The sequence below is a fragment of the Aythya fuligula genome, chromosome 3 (assembly GCF_009819795.1).
Source record: "Aythya fuligula isolate bAytFul2 chromosome 3, bAytFul2.pri, whole genome shotgun sequence".
NCBI lineage: Eukaryota > Metazoa > Chordata > Aves > Anseriformes > Anatidae > Aythya > Aythya fuligula.
Genome location: NC_045561.1, coordinates 35,773,233 through 35,796,060, shown reverse-complemented (window position 1 = coordinate 35,796,060; position 22,828 = coordinate 35,773,233). Strand labels below are relative to the sequence as shown.

Below are 22,828 nucleotides of genomic sequence, written 5' to 3'. Positions count from 1 at the left end.
CCCGGAGCCCGGCGCTCTCCTCCCCCCCGGGGGAGCCGCTTGGGGAGCGGACCGGTGCCGAGTTCCGGCGGCGGAGCAGCTCTTGCGGCCTCCCCTGCCCTCTTCCTTCCCCTTCCCGTCCCCTTTCCCTGCTTTTTTTTTTTTTCCCCCCTTCCCGTGGCCCTGCTCGGCTCAGGGCCGGTGGGGGAAGCCCCCGCCTCGCAGCCGCTTTGCTCTCTTCTCCCCTCCTTCAGGAGAAGCGGCTGGGTGGGCTGTTAGGGGAGCGGTGTGCCCCGATGCCACCCTAAAAACTGCACTTCTGGCTGTGACACTGAACATTTTGTTGCCATTCCTGTCGTGCTTTATGCCAAGCACCAGCCCAGCTCCGGTTAACCCTGCTGCCCAAAGCCTGGAGCCTCCCACTGCGGGCTGACAGTGTTTGGGAGCCTTCCCCCTTGGGCGCTGAGGACGGGACGTTGCCTACCTAAAAATGCTGCGGTACTGGGGTGAGATCCCCGTTTCGTCCAGCCAGGCCAACCGCAGCTCCTTCGACCTGCTTCAGCGCGAGTTTCGCACCGTGGAAGTCCAGGACCCGCCGCTGCACCAGCCCTCCGCCAACAAGCCCCGGCCCACCACCATGCTGGACATCCCCTCCGAGCCCTGCAGCCTCACCATCCACACCATCCAGCTCATCCAGCACAACAGGCGGCTGCGCGGCCTCATCGCCATGGCCCAGGCTCAAAACCAGCAGCAGGCAGAGGGCATCAAGACTGAAGACAACGAGCCTCTGCCCTCTTGCCCGGCCTCCCCACCTCTCCCCGATGACCTGCTTCCTCTGGACAGCAAAACTCCCAAAATGCCGTTTCAGCTGAGGCACAGTGACCCAGAGAGTGACTTTTACAGGTGTGTTGGTTGGTATTTCTTTGGGTTAGCTCGTGGCTGCGGCAAAGCTGAGTGTTTTTAAATATAGACATGGTTTTGTCAATTCCCTTAGGCCAAAGGGTCATGCAGTTGTGTGTACATAAAGAGTAAAATAGGCTTAAGAACTGAAAGGTTGAGAATTCTGCTGTGCCCATAACATGCGAGGTGTTTAAAACAAATGTGCCTTTGTTTTCTGTCTATAAGATGTGGATGTGTAGTGCTAATTCCTGTCTTGCTAGCATTTGTTGGCCCACTGGTTGCAGGTTCTAGTTACTTCAATACCTAACACTTGTAGCAAGCCACCACATTTCACCATGTTTGTCAGTATTTGGTAGTATGGTCGGATCTGGCAGCGAGTGTTGATGAAGGGAAATCCTCTCTCCAATGCTGGCTCCACCAGCCGAGGGCTGGAGAAGATGGAAATGAAGGTTGTGTTGCTTCTACCTCTGCAGTCAGTCTTTGATTGACTGCTGCTGCCAGCTCCTCCCCATCTGCCCCTCTGGTGAGCACTGACTTCGCAGAGATGCGCTGCATTTCTTGCAGAATCTCATGATACTTTGTAGGCTTAGCATTGAAATTCAGGGATTAATCCTCAGTGTTTTTAGATCAAAGACTGCTTCAGTGATCGCGAAGTAGTAGAGAACATGTTTTATTTCTTCAAATGGGAGAAAATCTGCAGCAGTAAAACATTTTATCAGTTAAATGCCTCAGAGCTTCAATGGCCTGAGGTAGCATAAAGCACACTTTATTGTAAAGTGTCTGTTTTGGTAGCAGTGAGATTTAGTGCTGGTTTTGGAGGAACACCCTCGTCCTTCTGGGATGAATAAAGTAATTTGCCAAAAGGGGTGAAGGGAAATCCAGTCCTGTGAGTAAACGTCTGAGCCCTGTGACTCCTGCTCTTTCTGGGACTGTGGTTTGTAGGACTGAGGCAGCCATGTGTACCTGTCCTCCCTGGTGGTTTCAGCTTAACTTTAATTTTCTGTGGCCCTGACTTTGTTCTGCAGGCTGCTGTCTTTTTGCTGTCCCTTGAAAGTTTATGAAGTGCGAGTAAAGAAATGTTATTTAACAGTCAACCGCACGGGGGAGTTTAAGGACTAGATTGGGAAAGCTTGATAGACAATTTCAAAACAAAATGTTTTGTGGCTGACAGGGTGGATTTATAATGGGCCATGGTATAGACTAGAACTTAATTGTGTGCTTGCTAAACCAAACACATTTATGGTTTTCCAGGAGGCGAGCTTTTAGATTGCCATTGCATGTTTGTTCTTAACTGTTTTAAGACACTTTGGTAACGTAAGAGTAGCACTTACTGCTTTATTTTACTGCTGTAACTGTAAGATCTGTTAGTGCTTAGCCTTAGTGTTTAAAACGATTTGGGGAAGACTATTCTTTCCCTTAATAAAACATGATATTACTTAGTTTTATGCTGCCTTCTTGTGTGTGATTGTCAGAGTTACAGAGTTAGTGTTAGACTAAACGCACATTTTAATTCTGTTTTCTTTGGCAGTAACGTGGGGCTCAGAAGCAGCACGCAGGTATATTTGAACATCGGAAGATAGGAGTTGCCAGTCCAAATTAGACCACAAGTTTCTTTAAAATAGCCATGTCTTCTTTTGTTTCCCTGTTATTTATTTTTGTCCTTTGACCCCACAGCCTTGTCTCTCTTTTTTGGCAGTACCTCCCGCCCCGCCCCATACCCGTAATCCCTGCTTCCCAAACCCTTTTTAGATGTAAAGGAGGCAGAACCTAATTTACTGCTATTTTTCAGTTGTTCTGGTCTTCTCAACCTCCCAGAAATCTGTACCAGCAACAGATTTAATTATGACACTGTTCCTTTTGTGCATTTTTCCAGGCTGTTGATAAATGTATTGGGGGGGGGGGGGGGGGGGGGGGAACTAAACCTTGACTCTGGCACAGATCCCTGAGGAAAGTCCTTGGCTTCACAGTGGAGATCTCGTATGTACTTGCCTGTTGATGGCTTTGGAGGGCTCTAGCAGGCTTGTGAAGCAGGTTTTCTATTTACAGAGCCTGTCTTGACTTGTCCTGAGCGTATCATCTTTACCCATGTGTCCTTGAATTCTGTTCTTATCATTTCTCTGAATTTCTCTGATGTGTCAGAATATATCGGTCTTTCCTGCCTGTAGTTCTTCAAATCTTTTCTGAAGCTATTAAAAGAAAATGTTTTCACATTTTCTACCTTTCGTTTCTCATGGGCCAGAGCAGTTTAAAGCACGAAGTGACTCACCACAGCCATTCAGATATTTCATCCTTGAATTCCTTTAGTGTTCCTGGGTGAATTGCCATCTGGTCCTGGTGATTTGCAACTGTTGATGTTACAATTCTTGGAGTACACAGTAGGGGATTAACGTTTGATTTTTGGCTGGTACAGAAACAGAAGGTAAACTTGAAGCATAATTGATGAGGAACGAGTAACTGTAAACTTGCAACCACCATTTCATCAGGGAACTCTTACCATAATATGGCTGCCAGCTCTTCCTTCTTCAGTGTTCAGCTTCCCCCTAACAGCATGGATCCATTGTCTGAAGAAACCTACTGATTATGTGGCTCTCCAGATGTTGTGTTTTTTTTTTTTTTTTGGTGTATGTGAGTGGTTTCCTAACAGATTTCTCTGTTACTCTTTCATTTGTGTTGCTGACCACATCATGTGCGTGCTTTGTATTGAAAGGTTATCTGCAGATCAAATTGGGATGTCACAGTGGGAAGACAGCTCATGGCAGAAGGTCTGATAGTTAAATTTCTGTGCAGAAGTAGGGAAGTTGGTGGGATAGCAGGGCAAGTGTGGAGAAAGATTTGGAGCAGTGGAAATCAGAGCAGGCAGAACATGCTTATCCTGCTGGACAAAGCACTTCAGTTTAGCTCCTGAAGTGTTTGGTGTTCTGCATTGTCCCACTGGGACAACTTATCTTCCAAATGTTACCTGTTATCTGTTTGTATTATCTATTGAGCAGTTTGTTTGTCCCTGTGCATCCTTCTGTAGACACTGCTGGGATATTTGAAAAGAGGCTTATTCAGGATGAGGTGGAAAGAGGCCCTTTTCCAAAAGGAAACTTATTTTTCATTTTGAGTTGGTGTGCTCTGTTCTCTATGCTCTCTGACAAGTATGATCTTGTTTTTCCAATCTTCTCCTTTATTATATTGGTGAAAGGTGGCTGTGAAGTAACCGTGGTGTACCTCATTTGGTAGAAATTCAACTCCACGATGCAGGGTTTCCTAAAACTGATGGGTTTGTAGGAAAAACAACCCCTCCCTCCATCTGCTGCTGGCTTATGCTTACCTGGGAGGGAGCAGAGCACTTCAGGTGAGCAGACCTCAGCTGTTGATCCTTGCATTGACTTAGCCCAAACACTTTCCCCTAACGGTGTTTGCACAGCAAATGGACCGTGAGCTCCTTTTCTGTATGCAAAAGGGCTTTACAGGGGATGAGCTCGGGTGAGGGGATTGTAGTGCCTTTGGGGAGTGGCCTTGTGTAGTATTAGCTGGCTGAAAATTGAGCGTCTGTGTGAAGTTTCGTACTACAGCCTCTGTATGATCACCTCCACGTCAGACTTAACTGCCAATTTTATCTCTGGAGACAGAATTTTGGGGGTTAAAGCACTCTTGTTTTCTTGCAGCTACGTGACATTGGTAATACAGGCTTGGTTTTGGGTGGTTTTAGTTTTGGAAAGCAGAGGGTGACATTCTGAGTGGCGGTATCGGAAGGGTGCTTTTGGAGGTGCTGGGCATCGGGGTGAGGTCTGAGAGCAAGGCTCTTCACCTGTGACAATCTGGGAAAAGAAGCTTGCTGGTGCTTTTGGAGAAGGCTTGCTATTAGTCAGCTCCTCTCGACTTAAACGTGCCTGTTTCTGTTTATTTGCAACCTTATCAGGCGGCACCTGAAAGTTAAAGGAGATGAAGCAAAAATCATTTCTCATTTGTTGTTTTCCATTAACGTCTATAGCAATATTTTAATTTTTCCTGTCTAATCAGGATTTTAATCATCTTCCTCTATTGTTTATCATGGGAAACGAGAAATCAAGGGAAGAAAGAACAAGAAAAACAAAATAAAATTGATTGACCCCACCAAAAACAAGAGGTAGGAGTTGGATTTGAGTAGAGCACCTGAAATTTCTTTTCTCTCTGTAATTGATTAGATTTCAAGTTGATTATATCCCTTTCAGCATAGTGACCTGGCTGCATTTTAATGCTGGCAATTAGTTTCTTTTCCTTTAGGAGTTTAAAAGAGAGATGACATTCTGCGCTGCTTCTGAGCAGCGAAATGCGTTGCTAAATGATCGTCCTCCACTTCAAACGTGGCTGAGTGTCCTGCTTGGGCTTGCCAAATTCAGTGTCTAGTTCAAGTTTGCCCGTAGTGTTTTGTGTGACTGGCAGACGGTCGATAATGGCTCTTTATTTCTGTCTGTATTAATGATAATCTGGTGTTCAGTGGTCTTGGTAGCATAAGCTGCTCTCAGCTAATGGCTAGTGGACAGCTAGGCTCATCCCTTGTGTTTAAAAAACAAAACTTTCCAGTTCTTAAGCATAAACGTTGATGGTTGTTTTCTGGTTGTTTTTGTGTGATTTATTTATTTTTCCCTCTGTTATGACCTCCTTGTCCCAGTGCTGTGTGAGACATATGGCTCTTTGTGAGCTGCAGAAATCTGTCCCTGGGAGGTGGAGGGGAAAGTTAGGGAGATGGAAAAACAGCATGGATGACGCTTGGTTTATAAGGGAACTGGTGATCTTTTAATTCATTTTGTCAGGGCACCGGCTGTCTTCTTTCCATAGTAGTCATGTAATTGAGTAGGAATGGGGATGCGAGCTGTTCTCCAGCAAGTAATAACTGGGATGAATCCATGACTGGGATGCACACGCTGTTCTTTGTACCCACTTAGTAATAGTGTCATCTGCACCTCTCAACACGGTGTGATTTCCATCCCTCTGTCCCTTTCCTTCAATTAGCAGAAAGTGCTGAGCTGAGCTGGTGCTCTTGAAAGTGAAGCTCTGGGATTTTGGTCCTGATGGCTCCAAGTTTAACCTCCCATTTTCACTCCTCTGAAATGTTACCTTCTCTACTCCCGTGTTTCAGTGGTTTTCTGTAGGTCAGCTCTAAGGATAAGAGGGAGCTGAAGCTCTATGACCCAGTGGCTCAGTGAGGCTGAAGGGCACCCAATGCACCTGTTGGAGAAGCAGGGCAGTGAGAATTTTACTGAGACCAGTGCCGCCCTCTGTGCAAGTCACCAGTGCTGTCTGTGTGCTGTTTAATCAGGCTGTGGTACTGAGAAATTTGTGCAGCGTTAGGCAAATAGTGTACGGGGAGGGTGAGGCAAAGTCTCAGGGTGGGCTGGATGAGATGTTGGAAGAAATTGATCAGAAACAAATGAAGGGTGAAATTGTTAGCTTTCTTCAACTTATTGAAGCTGAGTGGAGTGGAAAAAAAAGTGACAAAATACCATACTTAGTAAAAATGAGACTTGATTTTTGACATCAGCATCTGAAGATGGTGTTACTGTTACAGGCAAGTAAATCATGTGTGTTTAATCGTAGGTCTGGAAATCTGGTGGAAGTTTACTTACATTTCTTGTTAAACTGTCTTGCCTCCTTTTTTTTTTTTTTTTTTTCTCCTATGTGGAATGTGTTAACTCATCTTGATGAAAAGTTTGCTTGCCTGACTGTAACTGAGTGGTGTTTGAAATGCTCGTGCCAGCTGTTCTGTCCTGCATTGTCACTCTTTCCCTCCTAGCAGCACAGAGAAGAGGGGCCTCAAGCCCAAGGGCAGGGAGTGCTGCTCTAAGGCAGGACCTCTCCAGGCTTCCCCCAAGGCTTTGTGTTTACTTCTCCTGTTACCTACAGGGTCCTGCTTTCAGCTTCAGGCTTCGTGACTATCAGAAGTAAGGGTAGGGAAATGGTCAGAATGGCTACAGCATAGTTTAGTGACATGTGGGTAAAGATGTGCATGCTATTTCTTGCTTTTTATGTGTGTCCTTTGCATTATAAATTCAGATCTTGTCTATCCCAGAAGCCTTTGTATCTGACTGTTAGGCCTATGACATCAGAGATAACAAGGAAGAGAAATGTAATTAACTGAGAGGGGAAATGATTTGCATTCATGTTATTTAAAGTGCCTTTTTTTTCTGTTTGTGTCAAGGACCCATTTAATTCACATCTCCAGGAGAAAAGCTCTTGGGTGGGAAGGGAATTGCTTGAAGGTTCAAAAGATTTGCATCCCGTATTGATGAATCACCCAAGGATTCCTGTGGTGTTAGAAGTGAAAATGAGACTCAGCAGTGCTGATTTTGAGGGAGGGGGAAGAAGGGAAAGCAGATAAACCCACAGTAGGTAGGGTTCACGTGTAACGGGGGAGCTGTGGTGAAGCCCAGCCAAGTTGCTTTCCCTTTGTAGAGCACGTTAGTCCTGGCAGTATCTCTTGAATGGTATACTCAGTTTGGTTTTGGAGGCGTGCTATTTCTCTTCTCTTTGTCTTTCAGAGGAAAAGGGGAGCCCGTGACCGAGCTGAGCTGGTCCTCCTGCCGGCAGCTCCTCTACCAGTCCATGGCCACCATCCTGGCTCACACAGGCTTCGAGTGTGCCAACGAGAGCGTCCTGGAGACCCTGACAGACATCGCCCACGAGTATTGCCTGAAGTTCACCAAGCTGCTGCGCTTTGCTGTGGATCGGGAAGCTCGACTAGGGCACACGCCCTTCCCGGACGTCATGGAGCAGGTCTTCCACGAAGTGGGCATTGGCAGCGTGCTCTCGCTGCAGAAGTTCTGGCAGCACCGCATCAAGGATTACCACAGCTACATGCTTCAGGTGAGGAGAGTGGTAGGGAGCTGGCAGCACTAAGAAATGTAATAATGAAATAATTGCTTATTCCTGTAGCAACACTGAGGTGAAACCATATGAGAAACCCTCTTGGGTCATCAAGGAAGAGGGAAACGAGATGTTTTTTGGCAGGCATGAATGGAACACGTAGGCTAAGAGTGCTGTGCTGATGGTTTGGGTTTAAGAGGAGGCCCCCAGCTCCTGAATGGCACAGAGTAAAATATCAAGTAGAAATAAAGTCAATAGTGACTGAATTTTCTGCTTTAACAGGATATTTGGCTGCTTACCATTTCATAAAACAAGTAAGCAGACAGAAATTGCTTAGGGGCACAGTGACTTGTGTTGGCTTTAAGTTAGGGGTAGCGCACTTAAGTGGTAAGAGTGTCGGGTAGTACTGCACCGATCTCAGATGTTGAAAATGTGCTGCTTTCTACTCGAGAGGGCACTACTTCTGTGGAGAAAGGAGAGGAACTGTTAAATCCCCTAGTTTTTCTTGGTCCTGGTATTCTGTGAACTTAAATGTTCATTTTATTTGATTGATAGACTTGCAGAAGTGCAAGGACTTGATGTGTGAATTTTATTGCTATTCATCAAGAAACAAGATTTGGATCAAGTAGGTAGCCCGAGACCAAAGGCAAAACCTGCCATGCCTAATCTTTCCCTTCCTTGTCATGTTATCTGAGAGTACCAGTTGATTCATTGTAGGGCAGCTCCTTTGTGCTCCTTCTTTTCCCAGGGTTGGCACCTTGTGGCTTACAGAGGTAGTATAAATCAGACACCTGTAAGTGCATGTAGTATGGAAATTGTGATGGCCTCTTGAGGTTTGTGCATAGAAATAACATCATCAAGCTCTGGCCTTGTTAAAAAACATTTTTGTTCAAAAGGACTGATTGCCTTAGTTTAAATATACTCTTCTGTTAGAGGATTTTTTTTTCCAGTTTGAAAGGTTATAAAGCACTGAATGTAGTTAACAGTTGTATCCTGATACCCAGGTATTGTCTCCTTCTGGAATTTGGACTGTCTGTATCATTTTGCTGATGCAATTCACTCATCTTGCAGCTGGTCATTGTCTTATTTGTTCTGTTCTTCATGTAGGGCTGAGATTCAGAGTAGCCTCTGTATTTGGAAGCATGTCTAGAAGGGGGGAAATAGGCTTTGCTATTCTTTTTTCTTTCTTGCTTCTGCTATTTAAAAAAAAAAAAAAATGCCTTGGGCTTTTCTTCAGCTCAGTTCACTTAATGTCGGGATTCAGAGGTACAAACAAGTACCTGTTAAAGGCAGACTAAACCTGAAAAATCTTAATTTAATTGCTTAGAGTTATGTTTCTAGAAGCAAAAAGATTGTTCTGAATCTCATTCCTGCGTTTGTTTTGCTTGTCTGACTGGAGGAAACTGCGTTTTTTGCTGTGAGTGTGACAGAAGATAACTGGCCTTTGCTAGCAGTAACTACAGAAGCTAAGGAATATCTGATCTGCTTGTTTATTAGTGCTGGAGTAAAATTTAGTACTGATGGACAGGGGGAAGTCTTATAGGTAAAATCAAAGGGTAAGGCTGAGGTACTTTGCTCTTGCTTTTTGCTCCAGTTAAATTTCTGGGCCTCATCATTTCTGTCTGTGGAATAAATCTGCACATATTTATCAAGCAGATGTGTTAAGGAATTCAAGCTCTTATTAAAGCCCCTTGATAAAGGATAGAAGGTGTTCTTGAAGGGGGAGAAAATCTTTTTTGTGCAGCTAAGTGTGTAGTTGTTCAGTCAGGTCAGGCATTAATAATACTCTGTGAGGAGTGCACACTGCAATGTAATTGTCATCAGAGTCTCTGAAGTCACTGCGACCTTTCTTGCCTCTTTTTCATCTCCACTGATCTTTAACAGGTTAGCAAGCAGCTCTCTGAAGAGTATGAAAAGATTGTCAACCCTGAAAAGGCAGCAGAAGACACAAAGCCAGTGAAGATTAAGGAGGAACCTGTTAGCGATATCACTTTCCCCATAAGTGAGGAGCTGGAAGGAGATCTGGCTTCTGGTGACCAGTCTCTGCCAGTTGGAGTCCTTGGAGCTCAAAGTGAGCGATTCTCTGCAAACTTGGAGGTAGAAGCTTCCCCGCAAACTTCAGGTAGAGGTTTGTTGCTACTGCTCATCTGTTTCATATGATCCTGTTTCTGTTTTTAATAGCAGATTCAAAGGTGGGGAAGGGGAGGGAGAAGAAATTCTTCCTTTTCAGTGGTAGACTTATCTAGGGGAGAAACACTTGCTTACTTTCTAAACACAAAAACAGTCAAATATATCAATTACCAGGATTTGCTAAGTATTTACTGTTTGTGGATCCTGCAGAATGTGATGGTTTATATAACAGTAATTTTGGTGGGATGGTGGATGTTCTTAGTTTTGTTATTGGTGTGAGAAAGCCTGTTTCTCTACAGTGATGTCCCAGGGGCTTTGTTGTTGTTTTGTGTTTGCTGCAAATATGAGTACTGGTGTCTTTCTTCCTGTCTGATGTAACAGACAAAAATAACCTTTGGATTTCTATATCAAAAGAAACCAGAGTTTTATCCTGAAAGTCTGCTGTAGTTAGCTGCCCCCATGGAAAGCTGTATATTGGTGTTGAAGCACACTGTTGATGAGCATGGGACAAGCTGCTGTTGCTGCTGTTCCTTTTCTGAATCTATATGCAAGGTCTGTTCTCTTTACTATTCAGTAGAACTAAGTTTTATGGAAAACAAACTTGACATTTTTTATTTTTTTTATAGAACCATCTGAACTCTTCCAGCCCCTGCCGTAATTAGTGTTTCACTTTAAAAACATGATTAAAAACAACCAAGTCTGTTTTCCTATTTATCTTTATTTATGCATTGTGTATTGAGGGGTGAGTGTACCTCTGTTAGTTTTTTTTTTTTTTTTTTTTTAAATAGCATTCTGAGTTTAAAGAAAACAAACCCACACAAATCCATCTGATGTATTTCTGGAAGCTCATATTGTTTTCCATTGTACCTCTGAAATGTAAAGTGCTGGCACTTTTGAGGGGGAGGGAATAATGGGAACTGGTGTCCCATCTGGGGTTGCATGTGATTCATCTGGAAAGCTTGGTATTAGCATCTACCACTTGAGACCCAGAGGTTAGCAAGATAGCTGTATCCTAAATGCTTCTTGCCTATCTGATACCAAATTGATGTTTTCTAATTAAGGATACAAGTGCTCTGTTCGTCCCTGAAAATCCCTCTTCACTTCACAAGGGCCTTTGGAAATCTCTTCACTGTAAGAAGTCGCAGCCTAGAGCTGGGCAGGCCGGAGCATGTAATATCATGAGGAGGGAGAGAAAGCTGCTGCAGTGAGGACACCAGCATCTCGGATGTACAAGCATGAGGCCTGTAAGGAGGGTGGCAGCACAGCAGTATCAGAGGGCTAAGCTGTCATAGCAGCATTCCCTGTAGGGCACGTGTTCCTGCTGGTGCCAGAGGTTACAACTGTGGGCCAGCTGCTAATTGTAATGCAGCTGGGGAAGTAGAGGCAAAATTTGGCATTTTGTTCCTCCACCCAGCAGGATAACAACTCAAGGATTAGCTCATTTGTAAAGTACTCGGAGGCTGAAGTGCTTTGAAAATGAAATGTCCAGCGTCTCTGCTTAAGTACTGCTGGTCATTAGGGACACTCAATGACAGGAGATGGAGCTGAAAGGGATGAGGTTGAGCAATGAAGAGCAATTGATGAGAGAAAGCAACAGTGAGGTTAGTGAGCACCTTTGATGATTGTGTGGACTGGAGCTGCAACTCTGTGGAACTGATAGCATTTTAATGATGTGTCCTTGTTGTTAAGAGGAATACATTCCCTTGTAATTAACATAAAAGGGACTTTTCATTAAGGCAACTGGACATCAGCAAGCACTTCAATTCTGGCTTGTTATCTAACTGCTGAGCCGACGTGGGCTGTGTTGTCTGCTACTGCCACAAAGGTCTCCTAAGCCCTGCTTTGAGCTAAGCTGCTTCAGAAAGTTCCTGACTCCTCTGTAAGGGAAAATTCACAGTACAAACGTGATAGGAGATTTCTTAGTGTAACTGCTGGTGATAAGGGACTATAGCTAGTGGCATGCTGGTAGTAGGGAGTAGTGGTAGGCTGGCTCAGTACAAGAGGCTTGGTTGTGCTTTCAAACAGTTTGAGACACAAGGTTTAGAAAACTTGATAAAACCTGGCTTCTTAGTTTGTTTTATTTTCCATGTGAATTTAACCCCACGCTAGAGGGATCAGCTTTAAAAACGAGAGAAGATTTCAGGCATTGTTCAGATTTGGGCTCATTAGGCCCATGTCAGCAAGGGGCCCAATTAGTGTGTTTTTAATAGGATTTTTGTCTCTCTTAAAACTGTAAATAAGCAGAAATAATGCAATCTATAATTACTGCTCTTGGGGACAAAACATTTGCTGTTTTCAGAAAGTATGGTTTCATAATCTTGTACAGAAAATCCTTTATCTGCTCAGATTGCACACTAGTCCAAATGTGAAAAAAACAAACAAAACCTATTACACCTGTGTGGATTGGCAAATCTTCCACTGTGGAATTAATTTAAAACAGGAAGGTTCCTTTTGTGTGTGTTTCTAGCCAGCTATGTGATAAAAACTTACAGTTGCTGCTGATCTGAGTTATGTCTGAACAAGTTTTAGAGTAGTTAAATGTTTATGGTCTATATTTTGAACCCTTCTGATTTCTAAGAAGGCATTGGATTTGTTATTTGCAGTGAATGTCCTCCCTCAGGTCTGTTACTCCTGGCTAGAAGCTAGGAGAAAAGAGCCACAAATGCCACAGTGAGCAGGGATTTGTTAGATTGCTAAGCCAACCTTCACAGGTGTCCTGAAAATGTTTGTTGTCCAAGATCCGAGCAGTCGTTATGGATTTTTTTACATTTATTGAATTTTACTATTTAAAATCCCACTGCCTATTCTGAGTTACACAATGCCAAGAAGGTACACAAACATAAAATAGTGGAGTTTTATCTAAGCCATGTTACAACGATGTTGATAGGATACATGCATGAAAAGAGTGCAGTGAGAGAGCAGGGAAGAGCAGATAGGGTGATGGTAGTTATCAAAGGAAGGTCATACAAGTAACCTAGATAAAACGTTTGGTTCTCTGTGTTTTAATTGAACTATTTTAATCATTTTATAAAATCCAGGTGATTCCCTGGGCTCTTTAACCTCCTTCTTTAAAAAGGTGACCTGGGATTCACAGTCTGCTTGTTTCCAGACTACAGCCTCCTTGCCCCAAGTGCCCTAATACCCTTCCTCTGTTCCAGTAAACTACAGCACAAACTATTCTTGTGGTGAGCTGTCCTCTGGTAATGGGCAGGGTGTCCATGAGGCTGAGCCAAGAGGGTTTCTTTCTCTTCTGCTGAAGGGTGGATAAGATCTCCAGGTACAAGGAGGCAGGTTGGTGGCTGACTGCAGCTCTCTTATGCCCGTGTTTCAGTGCAGGAAGCTGTGTTTGAGACTGTTCATCTACCCAGTCCTCTGCCCTCTCCCCTCCCCTGCAGAGCTAGCAGAAGTCCAGTGTGGTTGGCAGCTGAAGGGAGACTGCCAAAGTTGCAGGGGATGACTTCTGGACTGCCTCCAAGTCCTGCTTGTACAGGGTCTAGCCCATGTGTTCGTGGCATGCTTGTTGAGATGCTCCTTCCTGGAGAGTGAAGGGAGCTCTGATTTCATGTTGTTTCTAAGTTGTTATTTCTCATGAAAAAAAAAATAATGGAGTGCTATGAACGGATAGCATTGGATTTGCTATGAAAGCATAGCATCATATTTTTTAGAGCTGCAACTGCTGGGTTATTAAAAAAAAAAAAAAAAGCTGACTTTTATTTATTGTTTCACACTGCTTGGTATTTTCTTTTCCCCCAGCCTATTTCACTTGGAGCTTTGTTTTTACTGCTTTACCAGTGCTGCAGTCCCTTGCATCCACTTAGCATTTGTGATTTATCCTTTTACTCTGTTACTAATGCATGCTTTTCCTTTCTCTAGGGGCTGAGGTGAATGCTTCCCCTCTCTGGAACTTATCACAGGTGAAAATGGAGCCACAGGAGAACGAAGAGGCCAATGTACATGGCCATGGGGTCCTAGGCAGTGATGTCTTTGAGGAACCTATGTCAGGCATGAGTGAAGCTGGGATGCCACAGAGCCCCAATGGCTCGGAGAGCAGCTATGGTTCTCATTCTGCTGACAGCCTGATGGGATCCTCGCCTGTCTTCAACCAGCGCTGCAAGAAAAAGATGAAGAAGATGTGAAAAGGGGCCTTTTAATTTAGTCCCAATGGATGTGAAATGAGCTAACAAAGTACTGTAGTGGCTATGATGTATAAACAGGGCTGGCCCTGCTGTATGAGGGACCTTGCATAAAATTTTTGAGAGGTTTGATGTATACTGCACTTCTTTTAGCTTGCTTCTGTACTCCATCCTGGCTCATGAGGTTGAAGATCACCATATGTGTTTGGTGTCATGGCTTGTTGTGGCAGATTAATGAGGAAGTCACCAGTGGAAAGTAGCTGTGAGGAGATTTAAGTCACAGAGTTGTTGAATAATTTGGGTTGGAGGAGCCTCTTGATGTTTTTGGTGTAGACAAACCAAATAGAGTGGGTTGCTCAGGGCCTTGTCTAGCTGAGTTTTGATTTTCTGCAAGGATGGCAAGACCAAACTTCTCTAGGCAACATTTTCTAGTATTTGACTACCCTCACAGGGGAAAAATATATATATTACATCTAGCTGGAATGTTCAGTGTTTGATCTTGTGGTCATTGCCACTCGTTCTGTCACTGTTCATCTGTGAGTGCAGTCTGTCTAATCTGTGCATTAAGTGGTTGTAAACAACAGTGAGGTCTCTTTCTAGCTTTCTCTGTTCTTATGTCTGAAGAAACCAAGCTCTCTTAGTCTTTCTTTGTCCTGTACTAGTTTCCTACCCATCTTAGTGGCCTTCCTACAAAATTGCTGCAGTGCCCTTCCTGTAAGGGGGCGCACAAAAGTGGATGCAGTCCTCCAGATGCAGTCTCACAGGCACTGTGTAGGTAGAAATGCTTTCCCTCAATGTGCTGGTCACACACTTGCTAACTGTTGCAGGCAACAAGATCATCTAAAGTTGGGTAATTTCTCTGCCTTGGAAGCCTTCACTTGTGGTGACCTGGCAAAGATGCTGGAGGGTGGTCTCATAGTGCTGTCAGCTAGCTCCTTTAGTGCCTTCATATGCATCCTGTCTGCTCGCCTGGAGCTGTGAATGTCCAGCTGGCTGAAGTTCTTGTTAACTCAGTCTTCCTCTACATAGGTGGTGCTTTGCTCCCATGCACTCCTAATAGACCCAGGGACCTTGCAGGCCTGAGGGCAGACCTTCCACCTGAGTGTTGAGTGGTGGTAAGTATGTCAGCCTGAAAGTACAAAGCACTGCCTTTGTTACCAGGCGTCTGCACTGTTGGACAGCAAACCTGCATTTTCTTTAACCTTTCTTTTGCTTCCAGTGCACTTAGAAAAGGTATTCTTCACATTTCTTACCAGTATTGACTCCAGCTGAACCTTGGCTTTCCTAACTGTCTGTGCATGCCTGGGCTGTGTCTTTGTTTGCCCTCAGCCGGCCCATCCTCACCTCTACCACCGTGTATTTTTTCCTGTACATTTGAGCTCAGTCAGGATTTCCTTTATCATCTGTGCTGGCCTTCTGTCATGCCTGCTTTACTTTCTGCTCATCAGAATGGACTGTTCTGCTACCTTCAGAAAGCAGTTTTTGAAGACTGTACTCTTGGCCACTTTGGGATGCTAGGGCTGTCCCTCATGAGCTCCTACAAAGATGTTTCTCAAATAAACCAAAATATGTTGTCCTGAAGGTCCAGAGCTCTATTCACCTTATACACATATCAAGATTGTAAATGCCACGATCCCATGTTTGCTGTAGGCAGTACCTTCACATTCTCCACCAATTCTTCCTTCTAACTAACAAGTCCAGCAGAGCTTTTTCCCTATTTGATTCCCTGATTGCTTAATCAGGGAAGTTGACAGACAGCTGTTTAAGGCAGGATTTTCCACAGAGAGTGAAGCAGCGTTTATTGTTGGTATGAGCCAGTACTGGCAATGCAAGCTTTTCCTTCACTCTTATTAAATTGAGTGTAGGAACTTCAGGCCAGCTGAGGTTTCCTATTCAAAGTTGCTATCTTGACAACTTAGTCTGAAACAGAATCTATTTTGTTGTTTGCTTTCATGGCTCAGCTGACTGATGACAATTTTTTGTTCCACGCAGTCCTCAGTTGATCAACTCAGTCTTTAACTTGATTCAGTGAGTATCTCTCAAAAAAGCTAGAATGAACGTGAATCAAGAGTGAACAGCCACTTAAACTGGCTTTATACCTGTAACCCATTGGGATGTCTGAGGGAGATTTACCAGACCTCCCATTTGTCCTTACAATTGCAAGTTTATCTTTTGAAAGAATGAGCTCCAGGCATAGTATTTCTTGTTTCTGTATAACACGCCTAGCCTTAATTCTTTTTTTTTCCTAACTGTATTTCTCTTCTATTTTATAGAAGTGGAAGACAAACATTAAATTCTTCGATGTCTAATAAGAATGTGTGACTACAGGCTTTTATGGACAGTGGAGTTAAAATTGCCCGTCAGAGTTTTAAAGGCTCCTCCTGGGAGGTAAATTGTAGCTATTTGAAGCTTAGTCAGTAGTTGAACAGAGGACCAGTGTATCAGGAAATCTCTATTTTGATTCCCTTTGAGTCACCATTAGGGAAGCTGCAATGTCCCTGTTTTCTCAGCTGTAAAAAGAATGATAGTATTTGCCTCTTAGATGTGTGCTGGAGACTTATTTTCTTTAAAACAGAACTACTTTATTCCTTGAGAGTTTTGTGAGAGCTGTGAGCTCTCACAGGGGTCGGACTGTTGCTGGCTGGAATATGCTTTGATGGACGCTGAAATGTTAGTGACCTATGTGACATCAGTTGTAAGCAAAACTGCTTATCAGAAAGAAGCACAGCACAGTTGTGCTATTCAACTGCCATGATACAAGGAAGGCATTTTGGGTGGTGTCCTTCCACTGAGCTTTAGATATCTGCATCTAGATTTGTTGCTCTGAGCCCCATCTGCAGCTAAAGAGGAATAGTCACTTTTAGGAGAGTGTTCATCTGACCCAGATGTAGAAGTCTAAAGGAGGTCAGATGAGTGGTGTTCTGCACGTGTCTGGTTTTCCACTGCGTGCCAACAAAGTGAGTTCAAGCTGACTACCTCAGCTGAAGACATCCACGTCATCAGTATCTTCATGAAGTGACCTGACTTTAGCTCTCCCTGTCTGGGAATCAGAGGAGACTTGGTCCTGCTGGGCAGCTGCTTTTCTTCTACACGTTCAGTAGTGCTTGGTGTTGAAATTGCAGTACCGATCTAAAAGCAGCCTGCCTGTCTTACCTACAACAGCATATCCAGGGTTCTCCACTACATGCATGATGTGCTAGACCTGGGCCTCAGGTTCAGCCTGGTTTGGCTCCTGTGCCTGTCTTTGGTACTGAATGAGAACACCTGTAAATTGGGCCTTGCAGCAGAGATGCTTTGCCAAGCTGTTGTAGTTAAATATTTTTGAGTCTGAGACATCTAAGCGAAGTCCCTTGCACCCTTTTCAGGAGCTGGAGGACTGAGTGGCTGCTGTCAGCATCACTTGCTCATTTGCAAGACTTCAGCTGGGCTAAAAACGAAAATCTGGTGCTCTCCAGGGCTTTAGCTAAACCTCTTAAGCCTCAGTCTTAAGTGCTTTCTTTATATTGCTCAAGTACAGGTGCTCTGTCTTACTTCTAATCGTGCTTTTGTATTTCACATCCCCTTTCCACACCCATCTTACCCTGTAACACACACTCTGCAACAAGCCAAGCCTGAGTGCTTCAAGCGTTTAAATACAGTGGAAATTCACCCTCTATTGATTCAGCTGCGTTGTTGCAATGTAAGAGAGATGTGTTATTGATTCTCTTTAGGATGCTTGTTTATGCAGAGATCAGAAATGCATCAGCATAGCTTGTACATTTAAAAAGTGATTGCAGAGTAAAATCTGTACCTCCTGTTCACCACTATGCTGTGTTGCTTCTGGCATTTGTATGCTGGACACTTCCTTTTGTGCATGTGGAAGCTTCACCTTCTGGGTGAGCCCTTCTCTTCTGAACATTTGCAGGCCTTAGATTTACAGGGGTGTTCATCATGCGTGAAATAGTGAAATTTCAAATGTAGCTCACCAGCTCAGATACAGACCATGTACTTTTCTGATGAATCAAATAAGATTTTACTAGGTGTTGATGCAGCCTTGGACAGCTAGCAAGAAGTTCATTGACCATGTAATCCCCAAATTTTAAGCCACACTGAGATTATGCAATGGTTTGGAATGAAGCTGTGCTCTCAGAGTTGTGTGTGTGGTTTTTTTTTTTTTTTTTTTCTGTTCCTGTGTAAAGTACTCTGCTGCCCCACCTGCTTCAGAAGTTTGTCATTTTGTTGGCTCTTTCATCCTTCTGCCTTCCCTTTCCAAAGGTACACAGATGGCAAATTGGAATATTGAGTGTTGACTGCATCCATGTCCAGTGGCATTGATGTCTTCAGGGATTTATTTTGCTGTGATTTAAATTGTTGGTAACTGTGATATCAATTTAGAGAGCAAGATCTGTGAATTACTAGGCTTTTTGAAGTATTTTGCATGGGAATGATACAGGATTATTGCAGATGAGAGAATGCTATGTATCATATTCCTTTTTCCCTCTAGCAATACCTTTTCATTCCTTTTGAAGAGTTTTGCCTGGCATCCAGCAAAGTTCACTGTGTAAACATCAGTGTGACAACTCCAGTGTACACTTGTAAGTCAGACTGTGCTACCTAGCGATTTAATTCCAACATCATCCATACTAATTTAAATATGCATAATGCTGTGCAGAAAAAGATGTCTCCTGCATAGAAATTCACCGCTGAAAAGGAAAATAGGAAAATAAGATTAGGTAGGGTAGGTGAGGCCAATCTGATTACGTGCTGAATTCTGAGACTGATGCACATGTTATGTGCGAAGGGTATTTTTAAGTAAAATGTTTTTTGTACATGCATGTGAGTAAAATACGTAACTTTGCTTCTGTTTATATGCAACAAAATTGCTGGGAAATACTTCTTTCTCTTTTTTTTTTTTTTTTTTTTTCCCTTTTCTTCCTTGCTCTCCTGGAGAGAGTTTCTTTGTAATTAAGAAAAAGTCTAAGAAATAAAAATTGTAGATGTTCCGTGTGGATTTTTTTGTTTGCTTTAAAGCACGGTATAGTGAATACAAAATCTTGAAGTTCCTATCGTGGAATTTGGAACAGACATTTTGCGGACCTAAATATGCTACTGACATGATATTGGTGTTAATATCACAACTAGGCAGGTGAGATATTCCAGGATGGAGCTGGAGAAACTGGAAGTCTTATTTTTCATGGGTGCCACTGCCAGTGAGCCCCAGAAGACAGATTGGTACCACGATGCTAGTGTTGGTATTCAACTAGCATAAACATTTTGATATTCTACAACAACTACTACTTATATTATCAGACTATGTACAAGTCTACTTGTTCTACATACTCTCTTTTTTTTTTTTTTAAAAAAAAAAAAAAGACTGATTTAGGCTGCAGTGACTGAAGAAGAGGGTATTTTCCCCTCTGCTCCACCTGTTGCAGTAGAGCTGAGGAGTGATGTTTCAGATAGAAGCCCACGGTACCTGGCTGGGTGAGAGGGAGCACTAACAGTAGCACTGCCCATCTCCCCTTTTCCTGAAACTAGTCTGTCCACACAGCTGCTGTCCTCTGAAGCGTGCAGTACTGAATTAATTCACCTGTCCAAGGGGAGCCTGGGGTGTGCTTTGCATTTCCCTGACAGTGCCTGGGGAGAAAAAGACAGTAATCACCAGTTCCTATTGCACCCTGCTGGATTAAAGCATGAGCCTCCTTCTGTCCCAGGTTTATGTCCCTTTACTCTAGTGACTTGAAAGTCCCTGTGCTGTATCACCTCTGTCCTCGAGCCAGTAGGCTCTCGGTGATCCTCTGAGTCACGGAAGATGTTCTCAGCTATGTCCCCATGGACATCTTGGGGGGGGGGGGGGGAATGTGTGTGTGTTCCTCTTTCCCTTTCAAATGTGCTGTGTTCTGCTGTCCTGCTGCCTGGCAATTCAGGGCTAGGCCCTGCAGCTGTGAAGAAGATACCTAAGCCTGTGGCCACCAGCCTGACATGAAGTGCCCTCTGTCCTGCAGTGTGCCCCTGACAGCTCTGGAGAGGGCCCTGCTTCCAGTACCACAGCACAGGGAGCAGCTCTGTGTTGGGCTGTGCTGCTGCAACCCTAAGTCCACCAGCTTCTGTGAGACAGAGCAAGGGATGGCCGAGAAGGTCTCAGCAGGGCACCTGCCAAGCTTTCTTGTGCCTGTGACTTTTGCCCTCTGCCCAGCTGAGATGTGCTGGGGCTCGTGGTCCGCCGGGCTCGTGGCCGCATGGTGGTGCTGGCCGCACGCCGCGCAGGGGGTGCCAGCAGCTGCAGAAGCATCCTCTCCCCTCCCCAAAAAATCCCCCAAACCCCAAACCATGTCATTTTTCACGGCGTCTTTTATATCGGAGATTAGAATCGCCTCTCTTTGTTGCTATGGGAACGCTCGAGTGAAAGAAAACGACCTCATTATGATTTACGATGAAATCTCCTTCGGGGTGGGCTCGCTGCCCCCACGCCCTTACTGCAGGGTGAGGGGACGCCCAGCCCCGCTGTGGGGATCTGGGGAGGTGAGGGGGTGCTTGCCCACCTTTGCACCCACCCTCTGTGGTTTGCGGAGCTCTTGGGCTCTTCTTCCCTTTGGGCTTGGCAGGTCAGAAACAGTCCCTGCTGCTGGAGCAGCCCCTTCCCTTGAAAATCAGCTCATGAGCAGTAGCTGCATCGCTTCTGTGCCAGGGCCACGTGTGCCTTTGCTCTGGGAAAGTCACTGCAACAAGAACAGGGCCCTGTCAGCGAGCTGGACCAGTGGCTTGGATGCTGTGAGGGGTCTCTTTCTGCTTCTGGTGCCTGGCAGGGCCCTGGTGTTCTTTCTGTGTGTTTTTTCCCTGAAACCTTGGCTACTGCCCCTGAGCCCAAACTGTCCCTGGAGTTTTGCCTCACCCTCAGGTGGGATAGTGAGCTGTGAGGAGACTGAATTTTCAAGTCATGTGCTGAGCTAATCAGGGCTGTTATTAGCACTGAGCACGTGCTGATGGACCTGTGAGAGGCCGCAGAGGTTGGTGAGACATAAGCAGCTACCTCCAGGACCTGCTGTGAGTGCTAGTGGCTCTTCTCAGCCTGTTGAAGCTGGACAAACTGGTGGCCTAGCATGGCAGCGTGTGGCTTCCAGCTCCAGCACAAAGCTGTGCTATCCCTGGTGCCTCCATGCTGCAGGACAGGGAGAGGCCAGCAGGCTGGAGGGGCTCTGCTGGGGCCTGCAGTCTCCCTTTTTGGCAAAGCTCTTTGGGAAAGATCTGCTAAACAGAAAACAAGGCCTCCTGACTGCCACTGCACCTCCTTCTCCTCTTCACTAAGTACTGGGGCACATTTTATAACTAAAGGTCTGTTTTTTCCATTGGGTTGTACTCAGGAAAATGTCTCCACCCAGCTGCCACTCCTCCAGCATTGCTCAGGGAGCGCAGTCCTCGGGCAATGAAAGGTTTCAGCACGTGAGGAGAGGAGCTTGAACATCCTGTGCACACCAGCTGGGAGCCTGTGTGTGCTGCCCCACTTCCCCACAGCTGGCTCTTGCTAAGCAGTAACCCCATGAGAGCTCTGCACATGGAAGAAGCTTGGCCTTTCTGGGCTTCGCTTTCAGAGCAGTGCAAAAAAGGCTGGAAAAATGACAGCGTTTGCCAATACTAGCACAAATAAGCAAATAGGAAAAGCAGCCTTTTTCTTGTATTCATTTATTTTTTCCCTTTTATTTTCATATTATTTTCCAACCTGGGAGCAGCCACAATATTGGTTTTGGCATTCCTGATCTTGCTGGAGGAAATTTAGTGTTCCTGGTAAGTGGGACGTGTCTGCTGCTGCTGCAGCTGCTTTGAAGAGAGCGATGCTGAACATTTAGCAAAACCCCTTTTCATCTGCAAAGCCCAGTACTGAAAAGACTTAAATGAATGCAACCAGACCAGTTTAACACTGTCGTCCCCCATTGTTATTCTCTTGACTCTTGTAATACCATAATTTTGCTATTATTTAAGTCAATATAAACTCTTCTATTGTACAGCAGTCCTGGATTTCTCTAGCAAAGAAAAGAAACAAGGAATCCAATTGCTGGTTACTCTTCATGACTAAAGAAAATAACATGGAATAATTCTAACCTAAAAAGCTTGGTATCCGAAACCATCTTCTGAGACTTCCTTATAGCTTATAAAAAAACAAAGACGCAACTTGACTTCCCCGCATCATGGATGGCCACATTGAAAGTAAAGTAGTTGCATTTATAGTGTGCTATCTGAATTAAATTTGTTTGTTATGGCTGAGATGTCCCAGCTCTATTAACTATAGGTGCCCCATAATACAGAGCATTTTTAAACACGTAGGTAGGATAAACCATAATCGTTTGTCTACTGAATTGATTTTATAGAGGAAAAGAGTGAGCAAACCAGATACATCTCTTTATATCCAAATCTTCCTCTAAGACTTCAAAGAAACTGTAGAAATTAAATGAATAAAAAGATGCTCTCCTTTATGTATTCAGATCTGCTAGCCTAAAGCTCAGAGACTTCCCTGCACTCATTTCCAATCTTTAAAAAATGAGCTTTGCACAACAGATCCGTGGGAGCTCCACAGCTCTCAGCAATGATTTCTTTCCCTCTTCTCACTGTGCCTTGCGATGCTGTTGGCATTCTCAGTTTTGATAAGCTGTGCTCTTCTTGGTTTGGGTGCAAAAGGAACAGAATCCTCCCTACAAAAGGCACTAATTAATGGCCCAGTCCTCCCAGGTGTACCCGAGGCAATAAGGAATTAAAGATGCCTGGCCTTGCAACTGCAGGCCAGAAGGGAGGATGCTTGTTGGCCTGGCACAGACCCTTGAGCATAGACTCTATTACTCTGCTTTATAAATTCTGCATGAGCCTGGCATCTTACAGAGTCTTCA

At 44.5% G+C, this 22,828-nt stretch overlaps 1 protein-coding gene across 2 annotated transcripts; it reads left to right on the top strand.

Annotated features, from left to right (window-relative positions):
* Nucleotides 1–59: 59 nt before the first annotated feature.
* SUPT7L (SPT7 like, STAGA complex subunit gamma) lies at nucleotides 60–18,123 on the top strand. 2 transcript variants are annotated; one of them, XM_032184802.1, is made up of 4 exons: nucleotides 60–882; nucleotides 7,386–7,710; nucleotides 9,595–9,838; nucleotides 13,714–18,123. In XM_032184802.1, exons 1-4 carry the CDS (start codon nucleotides 470–472, stop codon nucleotides 13,974–13,976), a joined length of 1,245 nt encoding a protein of 414 aa, XP_032040693.1. In that variant the 5' UTR covers nucleotides 60–469; the 3' UTR covers nucleotides 13,977–18,123. The 2 variants fall into 2 exon arrangements, with proteins under 2 accessions (XP_032040693.1, XP_032040694.1); XM_032184803.1 differs by having other exon boundaries at nucleotides 61–882; nucleotides 9,595–9,832.
* The last annotated feature ends 4,705 nt before the right edge of the window (nucleotides 18,124–22,828 follow it).